Source organism: Pelodiscus sinensis, chromosome 7, assembly GCF_052426305.1.
Source record: "Pelodiscus sinensis isolate ZL-2025 chromosome 7, ASM5242630v1, whole genome shotgun sequence".
Taxonomy (NCBI): Eukaryota; Metazoa; Chordata; order Testudines; family Trionychidae; genus Pelodiscus; species Pelodiscus sinensis.
In genome coordinates this window covers 19,520,405-19,533,175 of record NC_143058.1, presented here as the reverse complement: position 1 = coordinate 19,533,175, position 12,771 = coordinate 19,520,405, and the positions used below count along the sequence as shown (strand labels likewise).

General features: G+C 40.2%; 1 protein-coding gene across 1 annotated transcript in view; it reads left to right on the top strand.

Moving 5' to 3' along the window:
* The window catches only part of DARS1 (aspartyl-tRNA synthetase 1), a 74,663-nt gene extending 62,243 nt beyond the window's left edge, over positions 1–12,420 (top strand). Inside the window, exons 9-16 of the mRNA XM_006117048.3 lie at positions 67–201; positions 1,934–2,081; positions 3,425–3,571; positions 4,935–4,977; positions 6,647–6,727; positions 7,438–7,549; positions 9,430–9,501; positions 11,775–12,420. Of these exons, the coding sequence (XP_006117110.2) occupies positions 67–201; positions 1,934–2,081; positions 3,425–3,571; positions 4,935–4,977; positions 6,647–6,727; positions 7,438–7,549; positions 9,430–9,501; positions 11,775–11,866 (830 nt within the window). The 3' untranslated portion in view covers positions 11,867–12,420. The remainder of the gene's footprint in view (positions 1–66; positions 202–1,933; positions 2,082–3,424; positions 3,572–4,934; positions 4,978–6,646; positions 6,728–7,437; positions 7,550–9,429; positions 9,502–11,774) is intronic.
* The last annotated feature ends 351 nt before the right edge of the window (positions 12,421–12,771 follow it).

The window sequence follows — 12,771 nt, the reverse complement described above, 5'->3', positions numbered from 1 at the left end:
AATAACTCAACCTCAGATTACTTTTGCTTGTATTTTAATAACTGCTATTAACATTTGTTTTTTCAGCTGCCAGTGAAGGAGGAGCCAATGTGTTTACTGTATCCTACTTCAAAAGCAGTGCCTACCTGGCTCAATCCCCACAGCTGTACAAGCAGATGTGTATTTGTGCTGACTTTGAAAAGGTTTTCTGCATTGGTCCAGGTCAGACAAACTGTGTTTTATCTGAGTTTTACATGCTGCATTGATCGCTTAGAGCAGGCCTGTGACAAATGAGATGTGATCATTTTGCTTCTTCTCTGCATACTTTACAAAAGTTTCAAGTAAGGACTGCTAATTAGACTGACATAATGACAATGTTTAAGGGGCAAGCTGATTGAATAAAAATGCAATGCTCAAGTCAGAAGCATTGATAGAAAGCACTGGTGTTCTGTAGCAGGTGTTGCCATATGATATTCTAGACCTTGGGATGAAAAAGAGGGAGGACTGAAATAGAAGTTTAATAATTCAGCGATGAGCTAAGACAAGCCAACAAAGCATCTACCGCATTTGTTATTCCAGATGCTGATGATGGTTGATGAACATGCTTAACTTGTCCAATCAAGTTGACTATGCATACAGTTTTTTACATTCTTTAATGTATTGTGATTCCTGAAATGCATCCATTCTGAGTTGTGTCTACAACCAATTTCATTTAAACATCCCCAGTGTAAATTGGACTAAGAGCAGGGGTCTCCAACCTATTTAAGCTCGAGATCACTTTTTTAATTTAATTGCAATCCAAGATCTACTCCAAACCCAAATACCCTTGCCCCGCCTCCTTTGTGCCCCTTCACCTAGGCCCTGCCCCTGCTCACTCCATCCTCCCTCCCTCTCTCATCCTCCCTTCCATTCATCAGGAAGAGGCAGAGGGTTGGGATGCAGGCTCTGGTCTTGGATTAAGGGATTTGGAGTGTGAGAGGGACTCTGAGCTGAGCTTGGGGCAGGCAGTTGAGGTGCCAGAGAGGATACAGGCTCTGTAAGGGAGTATGGATCTAGGGGAGGCTTGGCTATGGTAGGGTCTTGGAGTGTAGGAGGGTGTTCATGACCGGGGTAGGGTTTCGGGATGTGGGCTCCAGCTGAGCACTACTTACTTCAGGTGGCTCCTGGGTGGTGATGCAGTGAGGCTAAGGCAGGCTCATCCCTGCCTTGACCCTGTGCCACTCCCAAAAGCAGCCAGCAAACTCCCTCCCAGGTCCTGTTGTGCCCTCTCTCTGCTCTGTGGAGATAGGATACAGAGTGGGAGAGAGGGTCCCTTGACATCACTGCCTATGCTCTGCCTCCCGTGCCCTGCACAGCAAGCAGGAGGCTCCTAAGGGGACCAGCTCCAAGGCAAAAGGCAGGATATGCACAGCAGTGCAGGGAGAGGCAGCTCAAGTGCTAGCATGTGATAGCTTCCTGGCCAAATCAGACAGGATTACCTGTCTGAGGCTCCAAGATCTACTGGTTGGTGAACAGTGACTCAGAGCAAAGACCCCGTAGGCTTAATTTCCAATCTTGCTTTTCTGTAAAGTTTTGAAATAAAACAGAAAATTGTGTCTGCTGAGCATTAACCTATATCTTTCTCAGAACTGTAAAATTGGTACATTTAAAGGTTGTAACTAGTGATTTATTTCTAAATGGGCAGAACAACTTCTCAACTAAAGATTTTGAAGGAACCAAATTTTATAAATCTTGCTCATTAGCAAATATTATGCTCTAGGGATAGCCTATCTCTACAGGAAAGTTGTGTGTGTGTTTATGTAAGAGGAATTGTCATGCTCACAAATAACAATGTGTGATCAATGCAAGACACGATGTGATTGATTGTCTGAGTTATTTTTTGTAAATCAAATAATGTTGTAGTCATGTCCTTTAGGATACACAGCCATTTAGAATTTGAACTCTAATTTTACAGTATTTAGAGCTGAGGACTCCAATACACACAGACATCTAACTGAGTTTGTTGGTCTGGATATTGAAATGGCTTTTAATTACCACTATCATGAAGTGGTTGATGAGATTGCGGACACCTTAGTGCAGATATTCAAGGGACTTCAAGAACGGTAAATAAAGCATTTTTCATTCCATAAATAGCTTCATCTGCTTGAGATCCCTACAGTCTTTATAGGAAAGTAGTGGGTGCTCATAATTGCTAGTCTGCTTGACTTTCCGTGTGTGTCTTAGATTTTGGAATTCACTGAAGAATCAGGACAGGAAATGTTCTTTTTCCTCCAGGGTTATTATTCCTAGAGTATGTTAGGGTATGTCTACACTACAACAGAAGATCAAAGCTGCTGCTGTCGATCTTCCACAGTTCGAATTAGAGATCTAGTTAATACAGCTAATTCAAAGTGAGAGGAGCAATCCGGTTGATGCCGGTAACCCTGCTTTTATGAGGAGTAAGGGAAATTGAAGGAAGAGTGTTCTTCCTTTCACTTCCTGCAGTGTAGACAGCACCAAAACCAAAGTTAAGCTCCTTAGACTTCAGCAATTAACGTAGCTGAAATTGCGTATTTTAATTTGATTTTGTTCAGTAGTGTTAGATGTATTTAAAAAATTCACTGTTCTGTTCGAAGGGCCCCGTAACAGAAATGATCTGTCCTCAACTTTAAATGTTCTTTCTTTTTGTGCACATACAAACTTTGTCCTTATTTTGATATTGAACTATATATTGGTTCTTACAGAAATGTTTCTAGATCCTGTTTATTGTACTAATTAGCATTATCTGCTACAAAAGCCAAGAACAGTATTTTCCACTTATTGCCATATACCTTATGTGACAAATCCAGTTCATCAGGATCTGGAAGGAAATCATTGGTAATTTGGAAATGGATGTTAGATTTCCTTCTTGCTGCCAGAAACAAATATTTCTTGACCCAAAGGAAATATTTCAGAGGGGTTGCCATGTTAGTCTGTAACTGAAGAATCTTAAAAAAACAACAAATAACCCAGCAGCACTTTACGGACTACCATGTACATTTTTGTTAGTCTCTAACGTGCTGCAGGACTATTAATTGTTTATTAAGTTTTTCCAAAGGAAATGCGTTTTTTATAATGTTTGTTTTATATAATACTTAATTTCAAGGGATTAAAGGGTTCAAGGTTTTTTTTTTTTTTTTTTAAACAATAGTGATTATGCAGAATAATCCAGTCAGTCAGTTACTACCTCAGAGAGAGGAATGAAGTAGCAAGAGTAGTGTTAAAATATTTAACTTTTGTAATATTTAAATAGGGATGGCTTTACTTTGGATAAAATTCCATTTTGATTATATAGACCTCTCCCAGAAACCACTTCAAAATAGTTTGTGTTGCAAGACTGACCTCTTGTGGCAAAAACATGCACTACATTTGTAAGGTTATTGCTCGATTGCAAAGGAACTTAGCTCCTTCTGCTTTATGTATACAGATTTCAAACTGAAATTCTGACAGTGAACAAACAATTTCCTTGTGAACCATTCAAGTTTTTGGAGCCAACTCTGAGGCTGGAGTACTGTGAAGCTCTGGCAATGCTCAGGGAAGCTGGAGTGGAAATGGGGGATGAAGAGGATCTAAGGTACATGCATTGTTGGAGTGTAATATAGTCTTGTAAAAGTGAATCTACCACTGTCTATTGTTTAAAGTGTTGATTTTGCATTGTGCGACTAAACATATCGCAAGTTTTTAAATGAAGAATAAAATAGATCTTATCTGTTGAAAAAATTAAAGTAACTGGTTATGAAAATAGGGTTTTTTTTCACTCCAGATTTTTTATCTTAGTAAGCCCTGGGACTGAACACAAAAAACTAAAAGTACAAAGAGGGTGGAACTCCTTTTAAGAATAAAATATCTGTCTGCCTAATAGTAGCAGGAATCAGTGTACAATTTAGTTTGAAAAATTCTCCAGTAAAAAAAATCTTGCTCATCGATCACCCCCTCTATCATGGAAACTGGCTGTACATTTTTTCTTCTTTAACATTAGCCCTCATCTAGTTCCCATTGATATCAGTGGAATTTGGATCAAGGCCCTGTGGGTTCACAACACCAAGTACATGTACCACATTAAAACATTTCTGTTCTTTCTCAAATATGCAGTAAAAAAGGAGTGTATGTTACTCTGCAGGTAAATAAATATAATGGATCTCTGACCCCAAACGGTTGCCATATAAAAGTACAGTATTGCGAAGTGCTTATTATAATAGCTAAGTGGTAGCATTTCACACCTATTTTACATAAGTGTAAATGATTGTGCAAGGTGCAAAGTTGTGGGGAATCAGGCCCATAGTCTTTCACTAATCAAAGTACAGGTTGAAACTTGGAAAACCAGGACACTCGGGTCTGGCAACTTTCAGGAAGTTCTGGGCCAGAAAGCCCATAGGTGCTGGCAGCTGGGAGCCTTCACAGGGCTGGGAATTCCACCAGGGCTGATGGTCAGCAGAGGCACCAGCAGTCCTGCCAGGACCAGGAGCTGTGTTTGGGGCAGCAACAGTGGAGCCAGGAGCTCTGTTGGAGAAGCAACTACAGACCGGGCAGCCCAGCTGGGTCGGGAATAGAGTGTCTGGCCTTGGCCTCCCTTCATCTGGCAAACTCCGTCATTTGGGACTAGTCAGGTCCTCAGGGTGCCAGACCAGGGAGGTCTAGTCTGTTGTGTGAGAGAAACTGGCAAGGTAATAGCAAGCACATCTGTATATATTGTTAATTCAGGGCGGTTATATTCCTGCAAAGTTAGAACATTACCAAACTTCATTGAAGAACACAAATAAATGTGATTAATGTTTTAAAAATTCTGTGATACAGGATCTAAAAATATTCAGAAACATTCTGTTTCCCAAAGGAGCATGTTAGGAAACCCATCAGATATAAATCTGTTTAGCTTTTTGAGGTCTATGTTTGATAAAGATCTAAGTGTTTTTTCTAATGGTGAAAATACTTGTTTTCAGCACACCTAATGAAAAACTTCTGGGTCGTCTGGTAAAAGAAAAGGTAACTAACTTCAGAATAAATTGTTCTCTGTATTAAAACTGAAGCTTGATCTCAACATAGAAAACTACAGACAAATGTAGTTTTTGCATCTCTAAATTCAGGCTGTTCTCAGAACAGGCCAAAATCATTTGGGCAGCATTCCGTGTTGGCATAAGACTTTCTTGTAAATTGGCTGAAGTTGGGGTTACGGCTGGGGCTGGGGCTGGGGCTGGGAACTGAGCTGTAGCCTGGGGGTTAGGTTGGTGGCAGGAGCGGAGCTGCAACCATACATGGTGCGGGCCTGGTGCCAGGCCTGCAATTGGTTGCAGCTCCACTCCTGGCCTCAACCCTAGTCTTGGCCCCAGGCCTAAAGCAGAGTCACAGTTGGGGTAGGTCTGGGAGAAGGAGTTATAGCCGAGCAGTGGTGGGGGCTGACAGCCAAGACCCTGGCTGGGTGCAGAGCCGCACCAAGGCTGGAGATGGGGACAAGCACAGGGACAGGGCTGTAACTGGGGGCAGGACTGGAGAAGAGTTAAGGGTGGGGCTGGGTGGGGCTCACTCCCTGCCCCCTAGTTGTAGCTCTTCGGGGTCACTGCCCACCACACAGTGTTCCTATACACCCTCGTAGGGGGACCTGCTCCACAGTTTGGAGACCTCTGCTATAGATGTGTGTCTATATATTTTTACTATTGCTCACCAGTCTGTTGAGTTTATTTTCTTTCACATTAATAATTGTTCTTAAAAGCAAGTCATACATATTTGAATCTCTTTGTATGGGCTTGTTTAATATTTCTTTTTTATCATCTCATTAGATTGTAAATTTCAAAAAAGATAATGCTTTAAAACACTGCTTTTGCCAGAAAAGGTGCTCTAACCCAGTATTTCCCACATGGTGCTCCATGGAACTCTGGGGTTCTGTGAAGTGAAAATAAGGGTTCCGTGAGAAAATTACATTACAACAACATTTTATGATTAAAATAATAATAATAATTAAGCATTTATGAATTTTATTGAAAACAATTCTCATTTGTGTTTGCCACGATAAGTGTCCCTGTGTAATGCCATCTTAGCCAGAGAGTGGGGACGATGATGTCACTACTCGGCACTGATTCCCATATATTAGACTGTTATTAGGGGTTCTGCAAAATTCTTTTGAGTTTGAAAGGGTTCTGTGGCCAAATAAAATTGGGAAACACTGCTCTAACTAAACTACAGCGTGAGTTTCTCCTGGTAGTTTTGTAACAACTAGTTTACTGATAAATATCATTCTGAGTACATTCACCCTGTTGCACAAAGAACATAAATAAAATGGAGCCATTTAGTCTGCCTTCCCTTAGGAATGGTGGGAGAAGGGAAAATCTGTGTATTGCAAATAAAAAAACCACATTTACTAGGTTATTTTCAAGAATTGGAGATCATAGTAAATGCAATGTCCAAAAAGCTAATTAAGATAGTACAGTAGTGGCCCTTTTTAACTATTGATTTCCAACAAAGACATTGTGAAATAAATAGACCAAATAGTTTCCCTTTTCTTAATTTCTGCAAAAGTTAATTAAAAGATGAGGTTTTAAACTAACAGAACTTTTGTTTAGAATTTAAAAGAATTATTTGTTATGGCTTCCCTCTATATAAACCTCACTGCATTTGATCGAGTATTAGCTTTATTAAAATATACCTGGTCTTTTTACAGTATGATACAGACTTCTTTATTCTTGACAAATATCCTCTGGCTGTGAGGCCTTTCTACACAATGCCAGACCCAGGAAATCCCGTAAGTAAAGTTATGTAGTGTTGTCAGTGTAAAAAAGCAAAGTTTTAATCTAGTTGTGAAAAGCTAATTGGACAAAGCACAGTTGAATTAAAAACTTTTTCTTAGTGATCCGTAGTTCCAATGAGATTCATGTTATCCATGTTGGTATTGAGAGTAAACCAACGTCAGGTCATACCTGAATTACAGTTACATTTACTGGTAAAATCTGCCAGAAAGAAAAACAAATAGATCAATCCAGAGGAGTGAACTTCCCAGCAGAAGCCTGGTGGAAAGATTGCAAACTGCTGTTTCTCAGTCTAGTCCATGTAGTGCATGGAGAGCAAAACTGTTATTACAGGGGAATAAAAGCTGTAGCAGAAGGTATGCTTTCTTTAGTTTTTGTATGGAGTCCCTAGATTTTACCAGAATGGGTCCTGCACTTTTATGTTTACTGAAACTCCAAATACAAATGATGTGATTCTGCCTTGAGAGAGGTGGCAGAATTCAGGTTCATGAATTAGTTTGTCTGAATGTGATGCTGGAAAGCAAAGGTGAGTTTAGTGATATTGGCGCAGCCCGTACTTCACACTATCAGCTAGCTGCATCGAGTATGATAGGTGAAATTACTGAAAAGCTCGTTTTGACTAGTTGCAGGCTTAGCCTGTGTCAGTGGGAAACACACACATCTCTCCAACTTCAGTCACTGATGAAATGCAAATTTTTCTTTTCAGAAAAGCTCTAACTCCTATGATATGTTCATGAGAGGGGAAGAGATTTTATCTGGGGCTCAGAGAATTCACGATCCTCAGCTGCTGACAGAAAGCGCCCAACATCATGGCATTGGTAATAAAATGTTTACACTTTGCAAGATTGTAAATCATGAGATAGAATTTGTTTTTTCATATGACTTCCAAAATCTGTGCAAATGGTGGTAATGAGGGAGAAAACAAAATTGAAGCATGAATTTCTCAATTTCTGGCTTTAGTTTTAAGGCACAACAGACATAGTCTAAATCATTTGCATCAAGGGAGTTCTAAATATATTTCTGTATCTTTAAAGCAAGATTTTGGGAAAGTTTGATACCATAATCTGGGTCAACATTGCAACAGTAATCCTGCCTCTTGCATAACAATTAACTAATTTCTTTTTTATTTTAGCCATTTTAATCCATTATAGCGTTAATCCTTAAGAAAAACCCAGAAACTATTTCCTAAGGACTATAGAGAGGAGGAAAGTGTACTGCAGAGATAGGGCACTCTTGCCAAAGCAAGTCCTAACCTGACATAGTTCCCTGCACCTGTGAAGTCTTACTGATTTCTGGTATACCACTTCCAGTGCAACTCCACAGTGTTGCTGATACCTAACTTGACCTTTGGGCTTTGAACCAGTAAGAGGGGAAATAGGTCATGTTAGGAACATCCATCAGTGGATGTGGAGAGGGAATTGGCATGGATACTGCCTGGATAATAGAGGGAGGCAGAAGAAAAGTGAGTGGAAAGTAAGTGAATCAGCAGAGGTGAAGTGAGTGTTGAATCTGGGTACTTTGGGAGGGGTAGCAAGTAGGGTGGAACTGCATCTGTCTTGGAGGGTAATGAACAGTAGCTAGGAAAAGTTTGCTGGTGGTGGCTGTGAGGAGACAGAGAAGAGTATGCTGAGCTTAAGCTTCTTGATAGAGTGTACCTGCATGAATGCTATTACCCCTAATAGTGATAAGAAATATAATCTCACAATGATGTATAGTAGAGGGTAGCTGCTATTCTAGTATAGAAAGTATTCTCCAAGTAAATCAATCAGGAGACTTCATGGAGTTTCACTGATAATATGGAATATTCGCTTTAATTTATAAAGTCAGAGCTTCTAGAGGGTACTAAATTATTTGCCTTAAGAATGTTAAATATCGACTAAATGACTAATCAAATAGTCGATGCATTTTGCATCAACTATTTGATTAGTTGCTAGTGCGCCTCTGCCTTTTAAGTGTAGCAGCAGCCCTCGGGCTATTGCTACTCTTGAAAGGTGAAAGCACCACATGGAGCCTGGGGTCAGCTGGAGACTCCCCAGCTGATCCTGGGCTCCACTCAGCACCGCTGCTTTGAAACGCTGCGAGGAGCCTGATGCCAGGCTCCTTGTGGCATTTCAAAGCGGTTGCGCCACACAGAGCCCAGAGTCAGCAGGGAGTCCCCAGCTGATCCCGGGCTCTGTTCAGCACCGCCGCTTTGAAATGCCACAAGGAGCCTGACGCCAGGTTCCTCAGGGCGTTTCAAAGAGGCAGCACTGCATTGAGCCCAGGATCAGATGGGCTCATGCCACATGCAGCCTGGGGACACCCCAACTGGCCCCGAGCTGCATATGGCTTTTCAAAGTGGCAGCACCACACGGAGCCTGGGGTCTGTCTGGCCCCAGGCTTCAAGCGGTGCTGCTGCTTTGAAGTACCTCCTCCTCCTCCCCACCCCTCCCCCACTGCCTCTTTGTGACAGTGGGGATGGGGGAGCGACTTGTTGACTATCCGATAAGCATTTGTTTTTGGATAGTCGACTAGTTCTTTACATCCATAATTTGCATCTGTTTGGTTACAGATCAACATTACACAGCTTCATTGCCCAGTTTTTATTTTGTAGAATCATTCAGGACACATTGAAGTATTTAGTCTTTGAGCTTTTTTGGATACATTTTAAGATGTTACATTAACTCTGCATAAAAATAAACATTATTTTCTTTTCTAGACTTGGAAAAAATAAAGGCTTACATTGATTCCTTCCGTTTTGGTGCACCTCCCCATGCAGGTGGTGGGATAGGTAATGTATCTGCCTTGATTTTATTTTTGCTGGGTTCCAGCTCAAATTTAGCATCAGATGGTCAGTATAAAGTACAGGCAGTCCCCGGGTTACATGGATCCGACTTACATCAGATCCCTACTTACAAACGGGGTGAGGCAACCCCGCACTAGCTGCTTCCCCCCAGCAGACCAGGGAGACGCGAAGCTAGCGCCCCCCCCGCAGCAAACCAAGTCGACGCGGAGCAGCTTTTCTCAGCAGACACCTCAGCTTGAGAATAAAGGACTGAGGGAAGTGAGGTGTGGGAGAATAAAACTGAGCTCTGGAGAAATGTTTGGCTAGAGTATCCCCTACAATATGTACCAGTTCCGACTTACATACAAATTCAACTTAAGAACAAACCTACAGTCCCTATCTTGTACGTAACCCGGGGACTGCCTGTAATATTATTTATGATTACAGTACAGTAATGTTCAGAATAAAATTTAAGAAGCTAACATGGATATATGGTATGGCCTTGGTGAGCAATAGTATGAACTCCTTATCTGGGATTAAGGAAATAATCTTAAATTGTGAGCATTAGTTGTTTCATAAAATGGGAAATATTAAGGGAATAATCTTCCAAGGTTCCAAGACACACAAGCACAAGAATAAATCTCCATTTGTTATACCCACTGATTATTCTGATTCCAAACAAAGAGGAAAAGAAACTTTAATAAAAGAATACTTTACTTGGTATGATTTATTATAACAGGCTTAAAGTGAATAAAAATAGTAGAGGCTCTCGGCCCCTCATACCTTTTGATGAAAACCTTCTGAAGTCAGGGGAAACCTGTGATTGCTTTTATTTTATTCATGGTGAAGTTACTTAGCTGAATCTCATATATCAGCTTTGGCTTCAGCTATTTGTTCAGCAAAGGTATTGAGGTGTAAGGGCTTCTTATGTATGAACATTTTAAATATTCAAGTGAACAAAAAAATGAGAGAATTTTTCATAGTGTATAGCATTAAATTTTAAAATGTATTTTAAGCACAGCAATTTTCAATTCCACACAGTGTTTTCAACAGCAGTATGTAACCTATTCATGTATTTTAATGTTCTGTGTTTGTCCTAAGCATAGTGCCCCAAAACCAATGCTGTTTGTTTTAGTCTGTCTTTTCATGGGTGTCTTTTATCTTTGTAAAATGAATTTAGAAAATTCTAAACTAATTTTCTGCATAATTTCTAAATCAGGTATTTTCCTCGTAATTAGATTTATAAGGCATGGTAAGCAAAGCATTGCAGAATTGCATCTTACATAAATGCCTGTATTGGTGAGCTGAAAAGGCAGCTGAATGGTAAAGTGGCAGCATTTGCAGATGTCCTGTCCAATCTAATAATTTTCTCTAGAGAAGACTGTGAGGAACTTCAGAGGGACCTAACAAAGCTAGGTGAATTGGCATTATGATGGCAGATAAACTTCATCATTTATAAGAACACACAGTATTGCACATTGGAAGGAATAATAATTTCAGCCACTCCCAGTACTGGCTGAACTTCTCTAGTCCAGTACCCTCGGGACCTAGCCAGTGCCAAATCAGAGAATTTTCCGAACCATGGGAGGTCAGTATTAATTACCAACACTTCTACTGCTTACTGCTTTCGAAAACATTAGGGGTAAATAAGAGCTAATTAAAAGCACAGAATACTGAGAGCCACGACTGGTGGCTGTGAGCAAACTTTATGAGATCGCAGGAAACTTGGCCACACCCATGATTAACTGGACATCCAGCTATCTAAAATCATGCTGGACCAGAGAGTGCCAGTCTAGAGAAGTTCAGCCTGTAATGGGTATGAGGTCTAAATTGCTTGTAACCGCTGAATTAGGAAGAAATTTCCCCTAAGCGCAGACCCATAATTGTTGGCTAAAGTTTCTGACACTTTGTCCTGGAATATTTGGTACTAAACACTTGTCAGAGACTGTTCTGATGTGAACTAGCATCTACTATGTTATTTAGATAGCACTCCTGGCCCTCTGATTCTTTCTCTTTTCTCCGTCTTATTTATTTGTGTAACTAATTTTCTGAGACAGTAACACATGGCAAAATGTGTGATGTTGGGAAACCTACATTTTTTCTGATGCGAGTTCCATATTGTAATCAGTTATGCTGATACCTCCGAGCAGTTGTATGCCCTGTTCTGAGGTGGTCCTTACTCTGCTTTGTCTAAAAAGTTTCCTAGAATTAACAGCTGTGTGTTCATGCTGTCAGGAGTTAGAAACTCATAACTGATTATGCTGGATTTATTTTTGCAGGGTTAGAAAGAGTCACTATGCTCTATCTGGGACTGCACAATGTTCGTCAGACCTCCATGTTCCCTCGGGATCCTAAACGGCTAACTCCTTAAGATGTCTGTCTGAAAGTTTTCTCCAAACTCCTGCAATTGATCATCCTAAATCCTGTCTACCTGTAATATGCACTAAAATAAGGAAGTGAAGTCTGCTGAAGTGCCACAACATCATTTTGAATCCTTCACTACTATCTGTTTAAAGGGAAGGATTTTAATAAATCTGGAATCTTTGCAATAGGAGTTGTGTGCACATTTTTTATGTAATGTCATACTTACATTCAGTTAGTGTTATACTCATGCATTACATTGAAAATTTCTAAACACTTAAGTTTTAATAAACTAGTTGTGCAATAAAGAATACAAAAGTCTAAATTTTTAACTTACAGCAACAAGATTGTATATCTTGTAGGACAGTATTTGACTGAAGTTTAAACAATAACTGTGGACATTGGTAACCTAAAAAGCAGGTGGAAAGTAGCAAGTTGCTAACTAATTTACATGGTAAACTGAGTATCATGGAAAATAAGTGAAAAGTTTGAACTTTCTTAACAAAGTATTCATACTAAATTGTAAAAATAGATTGCAATAAAACTTAAAATAAACTATCTCTAGTTACTGTATCTGTCTTTTTTTCTTTGGGTTTGTGGAAGAAAACATTGTCCTCACTCTGCGTTTGTAAGCAACAAGAAGCCAGAGGCAGTTTTATTACGAGCTGCAGCAAGGGAAAAACTGGTTCGGACAGGGGGGGAAGCCCCCGCCTCCGAGGCAGATCTTCGAATACCAGCAATTATGAAGCAGTTTATATACTATCCATTAGATATAATAACAATAACAATTAGTCTCCTTCCCATTACAAACACCAATGGCTAACAGTTATTTTAGTTCCACCCAGATGCTCCTTATCTCAAGGTCCCTGCCAGAGTCAGCATTCTATCCTTATCACCGTATTAGAGGCAAAGGCA